The 17,986-nt window shown below is 49.7% G+C and overlaps 2 protein-coding genes across 9 annotated transcripts in view; both read left to right on the forward strand.

Moving 5' to 3' along the window:
- LOC115642642 (zinc finger protein 436-like) overlaps positions 1-17,986 on the forward strand; it is a 936,374-nt gene that overhangs the window by 648,346 nt on the left and 270,042 nt on the right. The window lies entirely within an intron of this gene.
- LOC115642647 (zinc finger protein 383-like) overlaps positions 1-17,986 on the forward strand; it is a 46,139-nt gene that overhangs the window by 7,713 nt on the left and 20,440 nt on the right. The window contains exon 2 of the mRNA XM_030546335.1: positions 8,643-8,698. Coding sequence (XP_030402195.1) covers positions 8,643-8,698 — 56 coding nt within the window. The remainder of the gene's footprint in view (positions 1-8,642; positions 8,699-17,986) is intronic.

Genomic DNA, 17,986 nt, shown 5'->3' on the forward strand with positions numbered 1-17,986 from the left:
CCACATCTTCAAACTCAACGCCAGAGGGCGCCAGCAAGCCAGAACTGGCAGAAGCAAAAGACAGCCATACCCAAAAGGCTCAGCCAGAGCCTGAAATACCCTCAGGTGCACCAGCGGAGAGCGGTTCACCAGCAACGGAAACAACCCCATCACCTACATCGCTTCCAGAGGGACCAAGCCCAAGTCCACAGTCTGAGGAAAAACTGGTGACCCCAGCCTCAAGGGAACAGTTCCAGGCTGAGCAGGAAGCAGATGACAGCCTTCAGAAAGCGTGGGCGGCGGCACGGAGCACCCCACCGCCTCTCAGCTCTTCAAATCGATCCCGGTTTGTTATAGACCAAGGACTTTTATACAAGGAAATTCTTTCTGGGGGACACCGGGAAGAATGGCAGCCGCAAAAACAGTTGGTGGTTCCAACTAAGTACCGGGAGAAGCTCTTAAGCTTAGCCCATGATCATCCCAGTGGCCATGCTGGGGTGAACAGAACCAAGGACCGGTTGGGGAAGTCCTTCCACTGGGAGGGGATGGGCAAGGATGTTGCCAAGTATGTCCGGTCTTGTGAGGTATGCCAAAGAGTAGGTAAGCCTCAAGACCAGGTCAAGGCCCCTCTCCAGCCACTCCCATAATTGAGGTCCCATTTCAGCGAGTAGCTGTGGATATTCTGGGCCCTTTCCCAAAAAAGACGCCCAGAGGAAAGCAGTACGTACTGACTTTAGTGGACTTTGCTACCCGATGGCCAGAAGCAGTAGCTCTAGGCAACACCAGGGCTAACACTGTGTGCCTGGCCCTAACAGACATCTTTGCCAGGGTAGGTTGGCCCTCCGACATCCTTACAGATTCAGGGTCTAATTTCCTGGCAGGGACCATGGAAAAACTGTGGAAAACTCATGGGGTGAATCACTTGGTTGCCACCCCGTACCACCATCAAACCAATGGCCTGGTGGAAAGGTTCAATGGAACTTTGGGGGCCATGATAAGAAAATTCATCAACGAATTCTCCAATAATTGGGACCTAGTGTTGCAGCAGTTGCTGTTTGCCTACAGGGCTGTACCACATCCCAGTTTAGGGTTTTCACCATTTGAACTTGTGTATGGTCACGAGGTTAAGGGGCCATTACAGTTGGTGAAGCAGCAATGGGAGGGGTTTACGCCTTCTCCAGGAACTAACATTCTGGACTTTGTAAGCAACCTACAAAGCACCCTCCGACACTCTTTAGCCCTTGCTAAAGAGAACCTAAAGGATGCTCAAGAAGAGCAAAAGGCCTGGTATGACAGACATGCCAGAGAACGTTCCTTCAAGGTAGGAGACCAGGTTATGGTCTTGAAGGCGCAACAGGCCCATAAGATGGAAGCATCATGGGAAGGGCCATTCACGGTCCAAGAGCGCCTGGGAGCTGTAAACTACCTCATAGCATTTCCCAATTCCTCACTAAAGCCTAAAGTGTACCATGTTAATTCTCTCAAGCCTTTCTATTCCAGAGACTTACAGGTTTGTCAGTTTACAGTCCAGGGAGATGATGCTGAGTGGCCTGACGGTGTCTACTACGACGGAAAAAAAGACGGTGGCGTGGAAGAGGTGAACCTCTCAACCACCCTGGAACGTCTGCAGCGGCAACAAATCAAGGAGCTGTGCACTAGCTTCGCCCCATTGTTCTCAGCCACCCCAGGACGGACTGAACGGGCATACCACTCCATTGATACAGGTAATGCTCACCCAATCAGAACCCCACCCTACCGGGTGTCTCCTCATGCCAAGCTGCTATAGAACGGGAGATCCAGAACATGCTACAAATGGGTATAATCCGCCCATCTACCAGTGCATGGGCATCTCCAGTGGTTCTGGTACCCAAACCAGATGGGGAAATACGCTTCTGCGTGGACTACCGTAAGCTAAATGCTGTAACTCGTCCGGACAACTATCCAATGCCACGTACTGATGAGCTATTGGAAAAGTTGGGACGTGCCCAGTTCATCTCTACCATAGACTTAACCAAGGGGTACTGGCAAGTACCGCTAGATGAACTTGCCAAGGAGAGGTCAGCATTCGTCACCCATACGGGGGTGTATGAATTCAATGTCCTTCCTTTCGGCCTTCGAAATGCACCCGCCACCTTCCAGAGGCTGGTAGACGGTCTACTAGCTGGACTGGGAGAATTTGCAGTTGCCTACCTCGATGATGTGGCCATTTTTTCAGACTCCTGGCCCGAACACCTACTCCACCTGGAAAAGGTCTTTGAGCGCATCAGGCAGGCAGGACTAACTGTTAAGGCCAAAAAGTGTCAAATAGGCCAAAACAGAGTGACTTAACTGGGGCACCAGGTGGGTCGAGGAACCATAAACCCCCTACAGGCCAAGGTGGATGCTATCCAAAAGTGGCCTGTCCCAAGGTCAAAGAAACAGGTCCAATCCTTCTTAGGCTTGGCCGGATACTACAGGCGATTTGTACCACACTACAGCCAAATCGCTGCCCCATTGACCGACCTAACCAAAAAGACCCAGCCAAATGCCGTTAAGTGGACTAATGAGTGTCAAAAAGCCTTTACCCAGCTTAAGGCAACGCTCATGTCTGACCCTGTACTCAGGGCCCCGGATTTTGACAAACCATTCCTAGTAACCACAGATGCATCTGAGCGTGGTATAGGAGCAGTGCTCATGCAGGAAGCAACAGATCACAACTTCCATCCTGTCGTGTTTCTCAGCAAAAAACTGTCTGAGAGGGAAAGTCACTGGTCAGTCAGTGAAAAGGAATGCTATGCCATTGTGTACGCCCTGGAGAAGCTACGCCCATATGTTTGGGGACGGCGGTTCCAACTACAAACTGACCATGCTGCACTAAAGTGGCTTCATACTGCCAAGGGGAACAACAAGAAACTTCTTCGTTGGAGTTTAGCTCTCCAAGATTTTGATTTTGAAATTCAACACATCACAGGAGCTTCTAACAAAGTTGCTGATGCACTCTCCCGTGAGAGTTTCCCAGAGTCCAGTAGTTAAAAAGTGTTCTTAAAATGTAAAAGTCTGTTAGTTATATACTTAGTAGTATCTGTAAAGGTGCATGTGTTGTATTAATCTGTTTATTTTCAAGTTCTAGAAGGAAATTGCCGCCAGTGAGCTTCCCCACTGTCTGCAATTTGGGGGGCGTGTCATAAACAGATAGCTAAGGGTTAATGTCTCTTTCACCTGAAACACCTGACCAGAGAACCAATCAGGAAACTGGATTTTTTCAACTTTGGGTGGAGGGAAGTGTGTCTCTAAGTCTTTTGTCTGCCTGCTTCTCTGAGCTTTGGAGAAGTACTTTTTATTTTCTAGTCTTCTGTTTCTAAGTGTAAGGACAAAGAGATCAGATAGTAAGTTCTATGGTTTCTTTTCTTTGGTATTTGCATGAATGTAAGTGCTGGAGTGCTTTGATTTGTATTCTTTTTGAATAAGGCTGTTTATTCAATATTCTTTTAAGCAATTGACCCTGTGTTGTATCATCTTAATACAGAGAGAGCATTTGTATTTTTTCTTTCTTTTTTATATAAAGCTTTCTTTTAAGACCTGTTGGAGTTTTTCTTTACTTCAGGGAAATTAAGTCTGTACTCACCAGGGAATTGGTGGGAGGAAGAAATCAGGGGAAAGCTGTGTGTTGGATTGCTAGCCTGATTTTGCATTTCCTCTGGGTGAAGAGGAAAGTGCTTTTGTTCCAGGATTGGGAACGGAGAGGGGGACTCACTCTGCGTAGTTTCACAGAGCTTATGTCTGTGTATCTCTCCAGGAGCACCTGGAGGGGGGAAGGGAATCAGGATTATTTCCCTTTGTTGTGAGACTCAAGGGATTTGGGTCTTGTGGTCCCCAGGGAAGGTTTTTCAGGGGGACCAGAGTGCCCCAAAACACTCTAATTTTTTGGGTGGTGGCAGCAGTACCAGGTCCAAGCTGGTAACTAAGCTTGGAGGTTTTCATGCTAACCCCCAAATTTTGGACGCTAAGGTCCAGAATCTGGGAATAAGGTTATGTCACAAGGGTCTGAGGCTCTCATAGTTTGAGATATTCCTTTGTGCATAGTCAGTTCTTTCCATTTATTGTTTTCCCCCTACCTATGCCCGATGCCGCTCCCTTCTTTACTTGCTTTGGTTATTTCAGTTCCAGCTTTTAAATGGGATCTAAGATTTGTAAAGCTGAATGAAAGATAAAACAAACAGAACCATTTGAATGTTGGCCCATAGCTGGTAGAACTGTACCTAGTGAAGGTCGGCTGTAGTGACCGGGTTCCCTATAGCATTTTCTGGTGGGGCGGATAAGGCAATGTCAATTAGTCAAATGCGCGTTTTAGGGCAAAAGGGCTAAATGCATGAGAAATGAACTGACACTTAATTTCCATTTCTTAATGCCCAAAATTTTGACACTCCCTCACACCAATTTTTTTTAAAGCGATGCACAGCACACAGTCAAATTAATGAATGAAAGCACACCCATTATTGACTGCTTTGTGTTGCATGAGCATCTGATTAAGCACCTAATTAAAACTGTACCAATGTAAGTGAAAATGCATCAACCCAGCTTAGCTCCAGGGTGTTCAGATGTTTCTAAATTAAATACATGGCAGAATGGTTAATGGAGAAAATACACCGAAGTGCCTCTATCCAGTCCTGTTGACTTCTTCTCCCAACCATCCTATGAGTTCTGGCCTTTTGGTCAACTTGGCTCCCAGTCCTACGTCAGCTGTGCCGTCTCCCAGCCTAACCCATTTCTACAGCAATTCTTCATCCCCCTCGTCAAGGCAGGGGGTTGGCACTGCAGCCCCTAAGGTAGCTGCGTTAATCACTGTCTCTTGTACTGGGGCTATTTAGATTTCAGGGAATGATTTCTCAGAATTACTGACTCTGGGAGGTGGGAGAGAGGAGAGGCTCAGAGGGGGTTTGCTCTTAGGTCCGCGTTCAACTCTGGTAGCCTCCATGTTACCTCAACCTCCACCCTCCCCCATGTGTCTCTGCTCATGTGTCAGTGTGTCACCTTCTGATCATAATGCCACTGGCCTCAGCAGAGCTCCCAGACAGGAGCTATATCACGAGGGGGTTACGGTACTGAGAGTGAAATACATCACAGGGAGAGTGTAATTATCCTGAAATGAAACATTCCAGTCTAGGAAGTGAAAGATTTCAAGTACTTCATTACTTAAAATTATGGTTGAAAGGATTGGATTTTTATGAATAAATTGCAGCAAATGCTGATTTCACTGTACAGAGACACAGATGAGAAAATATTTGTATAGGTAATATACAGCAATGCTTCTGGAGAAAGTCAAGTTTGATTTAAGGATATTTACACTGTATATTTTGGGTGTGACATTGACAATTTCTCTTTGAACAGTTATATGATTTGGCTTTTGGAATCTCAACAGTTACTGTTATTAAACAATTGTTGTCTGACGACTCCCATAACTTCCCACAGCTCTGAATATTGAAATTGTAAACATTGAAAAAAGGACTTAAAATAAATATCACTATCTATTGAAATTAAAAGAAAGAAATAGACAAAATGAATTTTGTCAAACCCACTTAACAGCAATTGCAATATGCTAGGGGATGGAAATTCACAACTAAGGCACCAACCTTAATTCTGCCCTGTAGTGACACCAGGCAATCACTGTAGGACTACGAATTAGGCATTTTAGTGTGTAAAGTTCTAGTTTACAAATGGGTATGATCTAAAGACCCATGAGATCTTTTCCTCAGGATATCACTGCCACTGGGTTGTTTCTCTTATTGGTAATTCCCAAAGCGAACAGATTAATAACATTTTATCAGTTATGAAGTGGCCATTTCAGATTTCTGGGGAGTGTCTGTTGTTTTGCACTAGGGGCCAGGTCCTTGGAGAGACGGAACCTTGGTTTCATTTCAACTTCTCCATGCTCAGCAGCTTCTGGAATTTGGTTCAAAGTATTTACATGTTTCCCTGCCCTGTTGTTAAAAGTGCTGCTGTAGAAAGTGGAGAAGGGCAGGAACTGACTGCAGGATCAGTAGCTGAGTCCCTTAGGTATTTATAGCTCATCGGAAGGAGGACGGGGATTGGTGGGTGTCTGTGGATTTAATAATAAACACACAAATATCATTGTTCTTAGTGAATTTTCATCTTCTAATTCCCATTATCCACTAATTATCCCTGGCTGCCCCCGGCCGTCTGGGGAGGGAGAACTAGTAAAGTCCTGTGGCCAGTGTGGAACCTAAGGCCCAAGGATCTTTCTGTGGCTGACTCAAAGTCACCCAGAGTGAAATTCACTTCACTGGATAAATCCCTAGTTGCTGAGCTCTGCAGAGGGGTGGGGAGGTGAATTCCATCCCCCATTTTTGAGCATGGACCCCCCTCCAATTCTCACCCTGATCTCAGACACTACCCCAATCTTCCCCTGCAGTGATGGACCCACTTGACGCTGCCAGAGCCATGTGCCATGGGAGCTAGAGAGGACAGAGGCCCACCTCCAGAACTGCTCCTCCTGCCCACAGCCCCCAAGCTGTGCTAGAGTCGCCCTGACTTTCCAGTCTGCAGATGGGTCCAGCTGTACCCAGCCCGTGCACCCACCACACACAAACTGTCACAACCAACATCCCAGGATTGGGAAAGACCATCTAGGGCTGGCTGCAGTCTCCCTTTGCTGCTGTGAGGGGAATGGGGTGGTCCCTCATGTAGGATACAGACATACCCGGGGCAGAAGGGAAATGTTGTTTCTTCCAGGGGTTTGAAATGTTTGGTTTAGAGTCCTGAGTTCTGTCTTCCTGTTTGTCTCCTTCTGCCACTTTCAGATCTCTTGGAGAGACAAGGTGGGTGAGGTAATTTTTTTAGAACCAATTAAAAATACCTCTTTGCTCTCCTGGGACCAATATGGGTACAACAACTTTCCCCTTTGTACCCCCTCCCCATCTCACCTCCCCCTCAGCGGAGACTTTCCCATGTGATAGGAAAATAAGGGTTCAGTCCTGTAACTGGATTGGGTCTTGCCAGCACTAACGGGAGTGAAAGCCTGTGTGCATTAATGACGGCAGCAGCTCTGGGACTCGACCCATAGGGAGAAGAGATGAGAGTGAGCAGGTTATGTTTGTGCCAGGTGTGAGTTACTCATGTGGGAATTCTGCACCGCTGCATATGCACAGAATTCACGTTCAGCACAGAATTTCATTTTTTGGCTTGAAGATGATACATTCTGCCTGAGAAGCGCTACAGTTCTGCCTTGCACCCACCAGAGGCCCCTGTTGCACCAGAACAGGCAGCAGCCAGCTGGGTTCATCTTGGTGGTGATTTGTTGCCCCGAGCTCTACCCCAAATGGGAAGAGAGTTAGTGGGTGCAACTTGGGAGAGTCCTGAGACACGGCTGCCTCTGGGGGTGGGGACAGGGTGGTCATTCTCTACTCACAAGAGGGTGTGGAAAGGACTGTGGAAGAAGGGAAAGAATTGACAAGGATTTGTAGGGGATCTTAATGCATGTCAGTCTGTTAGCAAGAGTTAGGCTAATTGTAACCCTAATGACGTGAGATTTGTAGAAGCGAGGATTGTGTAAGGCGAGTAGGAAAGAACTGTGTGAGAAGTTATCATGACCTTGCACTGATAATTAAATACATAGACTGGCGCCCAACATGGGGCAAATAAGATAGCAGGATAGCCTATGTATAAACAAAATGCAGCTGTTGCTCATTATTGTCTGTATTATTGCTTGTTATTGTCTGTAACAAAGGTATAAATGCTTGCTGTAATTGTTTACCTGTTAAGAGACCTGTCCGGGACTGGGGTGACCCAGTGTCCTAGGGCACTCCCTCCCTCTATTGCAATTGCTGGAGTTAATATAAAGTATTTGATTTTGCTGCACCCAAACAAAAAGCGAGAACTAAGTTTTTCTCCGACAGGGCACAGGAGGAGGAAGTATCTCTTATGGAGACTGCCCAGCACCGGGTTATCCAGTCCCAGATGCTTCTTCCCTCACCATACCCCAAACCTCTTCACCCCTCCATCCATCAGTTGCCAGTCTTCCCTCGCTGCTAGCCCTTCCTGACTGGCAGAGACCCTCTAAGCCAGCAGTATGTCAGGGCTCAATCTTCTGACTGAGTCTTCAGGGCACTTGCTTCCTCTCTTGGGGTGCCATGCCACAGGGGCCCCACAAATTTACATTGCTTAGGCTTTGGCTTCAGCCCCGGGTGGTGGGGCTCAGGGCCCTATACTTCAGCCCCATGCGCTGGGACTTAAGCTTTCTGCCTTGGGCCTCAATGAGTCTAATGCTGGTCTTGCTTGGCACCCGCCCTGAAAGTTGCTAGTGACCCCTAGCAGGCCCAGTGGTTGAGAATCACTGCCTTACCCTACGAATCACAGCAATGTTCAGGTTACTGCCAGTCATAGAATCATAGAATATCAGGGTTGGACGGAACCTCAGGAGGTATCGCCTGCAAACTTGATAGGTGTAACAGAGAGATTCTGCTGCTGGGAGGGTTTCACCATGTGTCAGAGGGTTACACCCTGGTAGGAGAGGGCTTGGCCTGTACAGGATAAGGTCACTCTGTGCTTCCCAGTGTGGCAGAACCTAGAATGTCCATAACCAGGGAAGAATGCTGGGGGGAATCAACATGCGGAAAGGAGAGAAACCCTGTCTGAATTCTCTCACATTGCCCTTCTTGCCCTGGCAGGCTACAGAATAACATCCACATTTTGCTCCAGATCATCCCATCCTCCCAGGGGGAAGGCAATGGAGCTGGCTCAGGTAAGGGATTCTCAGGGAGCTGGTGGTGGGTTCTGCTTGGAGGGAGAGAAGCAGTAAATGTGTAGGAGGGTTGGAGCCAGTGATGAGCTGCCAAAATATTAACAATAGGTTCCCTCCTCCTCACCTCATGAGGGGGTCATGCCCCATCCAGCCCCCATGCTCTTTGACACCCCCCGGGGACCCCTGACCCATCCCCCCCTTCCCTGTCCCCTGACTGCCCCCTGCCGCCCCATCAAACCCCTCCTCTCATTCTTGATGCCCCCCCGGAAACCCTGCCCCGTCCAACCACCCCTTCTCTCTATCCCTGACTGCCCCCCCCCACCTCATCCAACCCCTGCTCGTTCCTGACTGCCCCCCGGGACCCTTGCCCCCATTCAATCCCCTTGTTCCCTGCTCTCTGACCGCCCCGCCCCTTATCCAGCCCCCCACAACCCACCGAACACCCCCTCCCTGCCCCCTTACCACACTGCCTGGGGCCAGGACTGGGTCCGCTCTGCTGGGACCGCGACTGATGCTGCAGGACCCGATTCCCCGAGCTGGGCTGGAGCTGCTTAACTGGGACCGGTGCTGCGGGGGCCCGAGCTGGGCCAGGTCGGAGCTGCTCAGCCGGGACCAGCCCGAGCCAGGGGTGCTTGGCTGAGACGTGGCTGGGGCGCTTGGCCAGGGCCAGGGTGAGCCGCTTAGGTGGATCTGAACTGGGCCGCCCGTGCCGTCCCCTCCGCCCAGCCTGGCTTACCTGCCTGCTGCTTGTTTCAGGCTTCCCGCGAACATTTGATTTGCGGGAAGCAGGGGAGGAGAAGGAAGGCGGAGCGTTCAGAGGAGAGGGAGAGGTGAGCTGGGGCGGGGGCCAGATGGACAGCTGCCTGAGCCTTTGTTAAATTTAAAAGCTTTTTTAAAACCAGTTGTCCTGGAACAACTGGTTCTAAAAAGGCTTCTAAATTTAACAACCGGTTCGTGCGACCCGGCTGGAGCTCACCACTGGTGGTAGGGACACTGGCTCTTCCCTTTCCCTCCTGTTTGGCCATGTCTTGTTGCTGGCAGAGAAAGGCCAGCCCAACTCCCCCCCAGAGGCAGCCATGTCCGTCGACTCCCCCAACCAGCACCTACTAACCACCACCCACGTTAGGTGGAATTTGCTGTCCTGTGTCATTGCGCCAACTAAGGACAAATTGCTGCAGATAAAACGGGCTGGGTTCACATCCCAAAGCTGAAGAGAATTTAAGAATTATGGAGAAAATAAGAGACTACAGAGTCAATAATTTTAGGGAAAACGAGGAAATCTTGGATTTTCTAGCCACATGTGGGGAGGGGAGAGAGAAGGGGAAGAACTAGAGAGAATTGTTATCAGGTTTTGAGACGGAAAGAAAAGGCACAAACAAGAAAAGGATGCAAGTAGCTAACCCCCGTTACCATAGGTGTGCGCAGCACATTTCATCAGGGTGTGCGCCCAGGGAGCCCCACCCCATCCACTGCCTCCCACTTCCTGCCCCCCTCAAAACCCCCAACCTCCCCTGCTCGTTATCCCCTGACTGCCCCCTCCTGGGACCCTGCCTCTAACTGCCCTCCAGGACCCATCCCCCTGTCTAAGCCTCCCTGCTCCTTTTCCCCTGACTTCCCCCTCCTGAGAGCCCCCCCACTGTAACCGCCTGCCTAGGACCCTACCCTACCTGTCCCCCTGACCCTTATCCACACCCCCGACCCCAGACAGAACCCCTGGACTCCCACTCCTATCCAACTGCTCCTCGCCCCTGACAGGACCCACAGGACTCCCAACCCATCCAACTCCCTCTGCTCCCTGCCTGCCTGACACCACTCCACCCCCCACCCCCCGACAGGCACCCCCTGGACCCTCAACCCATCCAACCCCCCTGCTCCTTGTCCCATGGCCCCTCCAGAGACCCCACCACCTCCTAATCACCTCCCCAAATGTCCAAACCCCTTCCCCACCTCCTGGCAGCTCTGTCCCGTGGTTGCTCCCACCCACACACTCAAAGTGGCAGAGGAGGTTCCCTCTCCTTCGGTGGGAAGGTTGCCTTGTGGTTAAGGCACAGGACTCAGGCTCAGGTGTTCTGGGTTTGAGTCTCTGCTCTGCCACAGACTCCCTACTTAGCCTTGGGAAAGTCACTGCACCTCTTTGTGCCCTAGAGCCCACATGCCAAATGGGGCCAATGCTGATCCTGTCTCCTGGGCTAAATCCATTCATGGTTGGGTGATGGGGGGCGGGGGGAGGAGAAATAAAGATACCAATATGGAGAGATTTGGCTGAATTTCTCCACAGCCATAGAGTGAGAGCCAGCTCCACTGGGAGGATGGGAGCAAGAGGGGCTCAGGGTAGCTGCACACAGAGTGGGGTCAGGGCTTCAGCCTTGCAACTTTTGCCACTAAGGTGGCTGGGGCTCCCGAGCTGGGGACTTCAGCCCCACATCTTCTGCCAGGGTCCAGGGCTTCTCCTCCCTGCCCCAGGGTGGCTTCTCTCCGCCTCCATCCCCCCCAGTGCAGCTCCTGCTGGGGTCTGGGCTTCCGCTCCCCGCCTCCCAACCCACTGTGGCTTCTCCCTGCCTGCACCAGCTTGGTGCTTCTCCCCCCCAGTGCAGCTCCTGCAGGGGCCCGGGGCTGCCCCGCCCCCCGGCACCAGCATGGCTCCAGCCCAGTCTGGGGCTTCTCCTCCCCCACTCCAGCTCGGCTCCTCTCTCCCCCCCATGCCAGTATCTGGAGCTTCTCCTCCCCCCAACCTCCCACTGCCCCCAGCCCCAGCGTAGCTGGGCTCCCTGGGGCACCCGATGCTGCTGTGGCCGGAGCTGGGCCTGGTGGGCAGGGAGCAGCGATTCACGCGGATGCCATGGCAGAGCCATCAGCCCGAGAGGTGCGGGGCAGCCCCAGGGAAGCAGGGTGGACTGTGCTGCTGCTGGCCCCGCACCCCTGCCCACCCCGACCCCTGAAGCTGTTTGGGGGGTGTCATGGTATAAATCCCCACTCTGAACCTTAGCGTCCAAAAGATGGGGTACCAGCATGAATTCCTCTAAGCTTGATTACCGGCTTAGGACCTGTAGCTCTGCCACCAACCAGGAATTCCAGTGCCTGGTACACTCTGGTCCCCACAAAATCTTGCCCGGGGAACCCCAAGACCCTCTGGATCTTAACACAAGGATAGAAAACCCTTTTCCCCACCGTTGCCTCTCCCAGGCTTCCCCTCCCTGGGTTACCCTGGAAGATCACTGTGATTCAAACTCCTCGAATCTCAAAACAGAGAGGAAAATGCACCTTCCCTCCCCTTCTTCCTCTCCCTCCCAGACTCTCCCTGAGAGAGAAAGTAATCCTGACACAGAGAGAAATTAGCCTCTCTCCCCCCCTTCCCTCCTTTCTCCCCACCAATTCCCTGGTGGATCCAGACCCTGTCCCCTGGGGTCTCACACCAGAATACAAAAACAATCAGGTTCTTAAACAAGAAAAACTTTTAATTAAAGAGAGAAAAACAGTAAAAATTATCTTTGTAAATTTAATATGGAATAGGTACAGGGTCTTTCAGCTATAGACACTGGGAATACCCTCCCAGCCTAAGTATACAAGTACAAATTAAAATCTTTTCAACAAAATACCAATTTGAACTCCTTTCAGCCAGATACACATTTGCAAATAAAGAAAACAAACTAAGCCTAACTCGCTTTATCTACCTAGTACTCACTATTCCGAACTTATAAGAGCCTGTATTGGAGAGACTGGAGAGAAACCTGGTTGCACGTCTGGTCCCTCTGAGCCCCCAGAGTGAACAATCAAAAACTAACAGCACACACAAAAACTTCCCTCCCTCAAGATTTGAAAGTATCCTGTCCCCTGATTGGTCCTCTGGTCAGGTGACAGCCAGGCTTACTGAACTTGTTAACCCTTTACAGTCAAAAGAGATATAAAGTACTTCTGTTCTATTAACTCCTACTATCTGTTTATGACACGCCCCCCAAATCGCTGACAATGTGGAACCACACTGGCAGTAATTTCTCCCTAGAACTCTAGAATAAACAGCTCAATGAACACATGCACCTTTACATATGCCACTATTTATGTAAAACTACAAGATTCTTCACATTGTAAGGACAATTTTTAACCAGTTGATTCTGGGGAACTTTCACGGGAGAGTGCATCAACTCCTTGATCTGTTGCCGCTGCAGACGTTTCCGGGTTGTGGAGAGGGTCACCTCTCCCATGCCACCGTTACTTTTCCCTTTATCGTAGACGCCGTCAGGCCACTCAGCGTCATCTCTTCCCTGGGCTGTAAACTGACAAACCTCTAAGTCTCTGGAATAAAAGGGCTTGAGAGAATTAGTGTGGTACACTCTGGGCTTTAGGGAGGAATTGGGAAATGCTATGAGGTAGATAACAGCTCCCAGGCGCTCTTGGACCGTGAATGGCACTTCCCATGATGCTTCCATTTTATGGGCTTGTTGCCTTCAAGACCATAACCTGTTCTCCTACCTTGAAGGAACGCTCTCTGGTATGTCTATCATACCAGGCCTTTTGCTCTTTTTGAGCATCCTTTAGGTTTTCTTTAGCAAGGGCTAAAGAGTGTTGGAGGGTGTTTTGTAGGTTGCTTACAAAGTCCAGAATGTTAGTTCCTGGAGAGAGTGTAAACCCCTCCCATTGCTGCTTCACCAACTGTAATGGCCCTTTAACCTTGTGGCCATACCCAAGCTCAAATGGTGAGAACCCTAAACTGGGATGTGGTACCGCCTTGTAAGCAAAGAGCAACTGCTGCAACACTAGGTCCCAATCATTGGAGTGTTCATTGACGAATTTACGTATCATGGCCCCCAAAGTTCCATTAAACCTTTCCACCAGGCCATTGGTTTGATGGTGGTACGGGGTGGCAACCAAGTGATTCACCCCATGAGTTTTCCACAGTTCTTTCATGGTCCCTGCCTGGAAATTTGTCCCTGAATCCGTAAGGATATCGGAGGGCCAACCTACCCTGGCAAAAATGTCTGTTAGGGCCTGGCACACAGTTTTAGCCCTAGTGTTGCCTAGAGCTACTGCTTCCGGCCATTGGGTAGCAAAGTCCACGAAAGTCAATATGTACTGCTTTCCCCTGGGTGTCTTTTTTTGGAAAGGACCCAGAATATCCACAGCTACTTGCTGAAATGGGACTTCTATTATGGGGAGTGGCTGGAGAGGGGCCTTGACCTGGTCTTGGGGCTTTCCCACTCTTTGGCACACTTCACAAGACCGGACATACTTGGCAACATCCTTGCCCATCCCCTGCCAGTGGAAGGACTTCCCCAACCTGTCTTTGGCTCTGTTCATCCTAGCATGGCCACTGGGATGAGCATGGGCTAAGCTTAAGAGCTTCCCCCGGTACTTAGTTGGAACCACCAACTGTTTTTGTGGATGCCAGTCTTCCTGGTGTCCACCAGAAAGAGTCTCCCTATATAAAAGTCCTTGTTTTATAACAAACCAGGATCGATTAGAAGAGCTCAGAGGCTGTGGGGTGCTCCGTGCCACCGCCCAAGCTTTCTGAAGGCTGTCATCTGCTTCCTGCTCAGTCTGGAACTGTTTCCTGGAGCCTGGAGACACCAGCTCTTCCTTAGACTGGGGACTTGGGCTTGGTCCTTCGGGAAGCGATGTAGGTGATGGGGTTGTTTTTGTGGCTGGTGAACCACTCCCCGCTGGTGCACCAGGTGGTATTTCAGGCTCCGGTTGAGCCTCTTGGGTATGGTTGTCTGTTGCTTCTGCCAGTTCAGGCTTGCTGGCGTTTTCTGGCTTTGGGGTTGAAGATTCATTTTCAAGCGCTGGTGTCAGTGCTGGCAATGGTTCTGGTGCTGGTTGTGTTTCCAGGTCCGGGTCTGGGAGTGGAAGTACTGTGGCTGTTGCAGTCGTTGGCAGGGAATCCGGGTCCACTACCTCTGTCTGGGTCTCTGCTTCCACAGATGGGGCCCCTGTGGATGGCTTAGGAACAGGGATGGGTCTGGAGGCTTGCCTGGCTTGGCTGCATGTGACCATTCCCACCCTCTTGGCCCGCTTTACCTGGTTGGCCAAGTCTTCCCCCAGTAGCATGAGGATGTGATAATTGTTATAGACTGCAAAAGTCCACATTCCTGACCAGCCTTTGTACTGGACAGGCAGTTTAGCTGTAGGCAAGTTTACAGCTTGTGCCATGATGGGGTAAATTGTCACTTGGGCCTCTGGGTTGATGAATTTGGGGTCCACTAAGGATTGGTGGATACCTGACACTTGTGCCCCCGTGTCTCTCCACGCGATAACCTTCTTTCAGCCCACTCTCAAAATTTCCTTTTGCTCCGAGGGTATTTGAGAGTATCTGGGCCTGGGGATCTTTGGAGTGATGGAGATATAATGAACTGCACTCGGTTGGGGTTCTTGGGGCAGTTGGCCTTTATATGTCCCAGTTCATTACACTTGAAGCATCGCCCAGCTGACTGGTCACTGGGCCGAGGTGGGTTACTGGAGACTGGTGAGGTGAGAGAATAGGGAGTCTGCGGCTTTCCTTGGGTTGTAGGTGGGGTCTTGGGTTGCCCTCGGGTATAGGGTTTATTGTCGGTGTGATCCCGGTGATATTCGCTCCCCTTGATAGTAGCTTTTTTCTTTTCTGCCACTTCCACCCATCTGGCTCCAATCTCCCCCGCCTCAGTTACCGTTTTGGGCTTCCCATCTAGGATGTACCTTTCTATTTCTTCAGGAACACCCTTTAAGAACTGCTCCAATTGTATTAGGAGGTGCATGTCTTCCAGAGATTTAACATTGGCTCCTGATATCCAGGCATTATAATTCTTTCCAATGTGGTAGGCATGTCGGGTGAATGACACATTTGGCTTCCACCTTAGGGCTCTGAACCTCTGACGGGCACGCTCAGGTGTTAGCCCCATTCTGCTTCTGGCCTTGGCTTGAAAAAGTTTATAATCATTCATGTTCTCCTTAGGCATTTCAGCCACCACCTCTGCTAGGGGTCCACCGAGCAGTGGCCTCAGCTCTATCATGTACTGGTCTTCAGAGATGTTATACCCATGGCAAGTCCTTTCAGAATTGTCCAGGAAGGCCTCAGTGTGATCACCTGTCTTGTAGGTGGTAAATTTCCTGGGATGTGGAACAATAACTGGAGAAGAGTTGTTAGGGTTGACTGGAGTATGCTGCCTAGCCTGCGCTAATTCCAGTTCATGCTTTCTCTCTTTTTCCCCTCTCTCTTCCTTTCTCTGTCAGCTCCATCTCTTTTTGTTTTATTTCTAGTTCTTGCAGTTTCTTTTCCATGTCTCACTTGTAGTCTGCATCTTTGATTTGTGCCTCTGCCTCCAGTTTTGCTCGTTCCTGTTTCAGGGTGTCTTTGGTAGTCATGGTTTCTGCTTTCTTGTGTTGGGGCGCTCTCTGCTGTTTACTGCCTGAAATGCTGCTTCTCTGTTGCCTCCTTAGGGTTGCTTAGCAACAGAGTCTCTTTTAACTCCTTCTACCTAGCTATTCCCGACAGAGTTAAAAAGAAAAAAGAACATTCATTTGCAAATGTGTTTTGCTGGTGTATGGTGACTCACAACTGGAGTCCCTTTGTTTAACAGAGATCCTTGTTAAACCCTAGTGCCTCTGCCTTCAGAGTACTCAGACTGGAACAGGTCCAGAGACGGGCTACTAGGATGATCCGAGGAATGGAAAACCTGCCTTATGAAAGGAGACTCAAAGAGCTTGGCTTGTTTAGCCTGGCCAAAAGAAGGCTGCGGGGGGATATGCTTGCTCTATATAAATATATCAGGGGGGTTAACGTTAGGAAGGGAGAGGAATTATTTAAGTTTAGTACTAATGTAGGCACGAGGACGAATGGGTACAAACTGGATATTAGGAAGTTTAGACTTGAAATTAGACGAAGGTTTCTAACCATTAGGGGAGTGAAGTTCTGGAACAGCCTTCCGAGGGAACTAGTGGGGGCAAAAGACTTATCTGGCTTTAAGACTAAGCTTGATAAGTATATGGAGGGGATGTTATGATAGGATAGTTTAATTTGGGCAATTGATCTTGGATTATCACCAGATAGGTCTGCTCAATGGTCTGCGAGGAGATGTTGGATGGGATGGGAACTGAGTTACTGCAGAGAATTCCTTCTTGGGTGTTGGCTGGTGAGTCTTGCCCACATGCTCAGGGTTTAGCTGATCGCCATATTTGGGGTTGGGAAGGAATTTTCCTCCAGGGCGGATTGGCAGAGGCCCTGGAGGTTTTTCGCCTTCCCCTGCAGCGTGGGGCATGGGTCGCTTGCTGGTGGATTCTCTGCAGCTTGAGGTCTTCAAACCAATTTTGGGGATTTCAATAACTCAGTCCTGGTTTAGGGGTTGTTATAAAAGTGGATGGGTAGGGTTCTGTGGCCTGCCTTGTGCAAGAGGTCAGACTAGATGATCGTATTGGTCCCTTCTGACCTATGAGTCTATGAGAAGGGAGAGACCAAAAAACCTGCAGACCTTTGCTTTTAACACAATCTCCTCTAGCCTGCTTTACACACAGCTAGCAGGGAAAGAGAGAGAAAAAATCCTACTGGCTTTTGCTTTTAAACCCAAACCTCTCAGCCTACCTGCAGATAGCTAGCAGAGAGAGAAATAAAAACCTCACTGGCTTTTGGATTCTATCTTATCCCATACGCTGCCTACCATGTCATGGTATAATTCCCCCACTCTGAACCTTAGCGTCCAAGAGATGGGGTACCAGCATGAATTCCTCCAAGCTTGATTACCGGCTTAGGGCCTGTAGCTCTGCCACCAACCAGGAATTCCAGTGCCTGGTACACTCTGGTCCCCCCAAAACCTTGCCCGGGGAACCCCAAGACCCAGACCCTCTGGATCTTAACACAAGGAAAGAAAACCCTTTCCCCCACCGTTACCTCTCCCAGGCTTCCCCTCCCTGGGTTACCCTGGAAGATTACTGTGATTCAGACTCCTTGAATCTTTAAAAAGAGAGAAAAATGCACCTTCCCCCACCTTCTCTTTCCCCCTCCCAGACTCTCCCTGAGAGAGAGAGTAATCCTGACACAGAGAGAAATTAGCCTCTCTCTCCCCCTTCCCTCCTTTCTCCCCACCTATTCCCTGGTGGATCCAGACCCCGTCCCCTAGGTCTCACACCAGAATACAAAAACAATCAGGTTCTTAAACAAGAAAAACTTTTAATTAAAGAGAGAAAAACAGCAAAAATTATCTTTGTAAATTTAAAATGGAATAGATACAGGGTCTTTCAGCTATAGACACTGGGAATACCCTCCCAGCCTAAGTATACAAGTACAAATTAAAATCTTTTCAGCAAAAT

Source organism: Gopherus evgoodei, unplaced genomic scaffold (genome assembly GCF_007399415.2).
Source record: "Gopherus evgoodei ecotype Sinaloan lineage unplaced genomic scaffold, rGopEvg1_v1.p scaffold_43_arrow_ctg1, whole genome shotgun sequence".
Lineage (NCBI taxonomy): Eukaryota > Metazoa > Chordata > Testudines > Testudinidae > Gopherus > Gopherus evgoodei.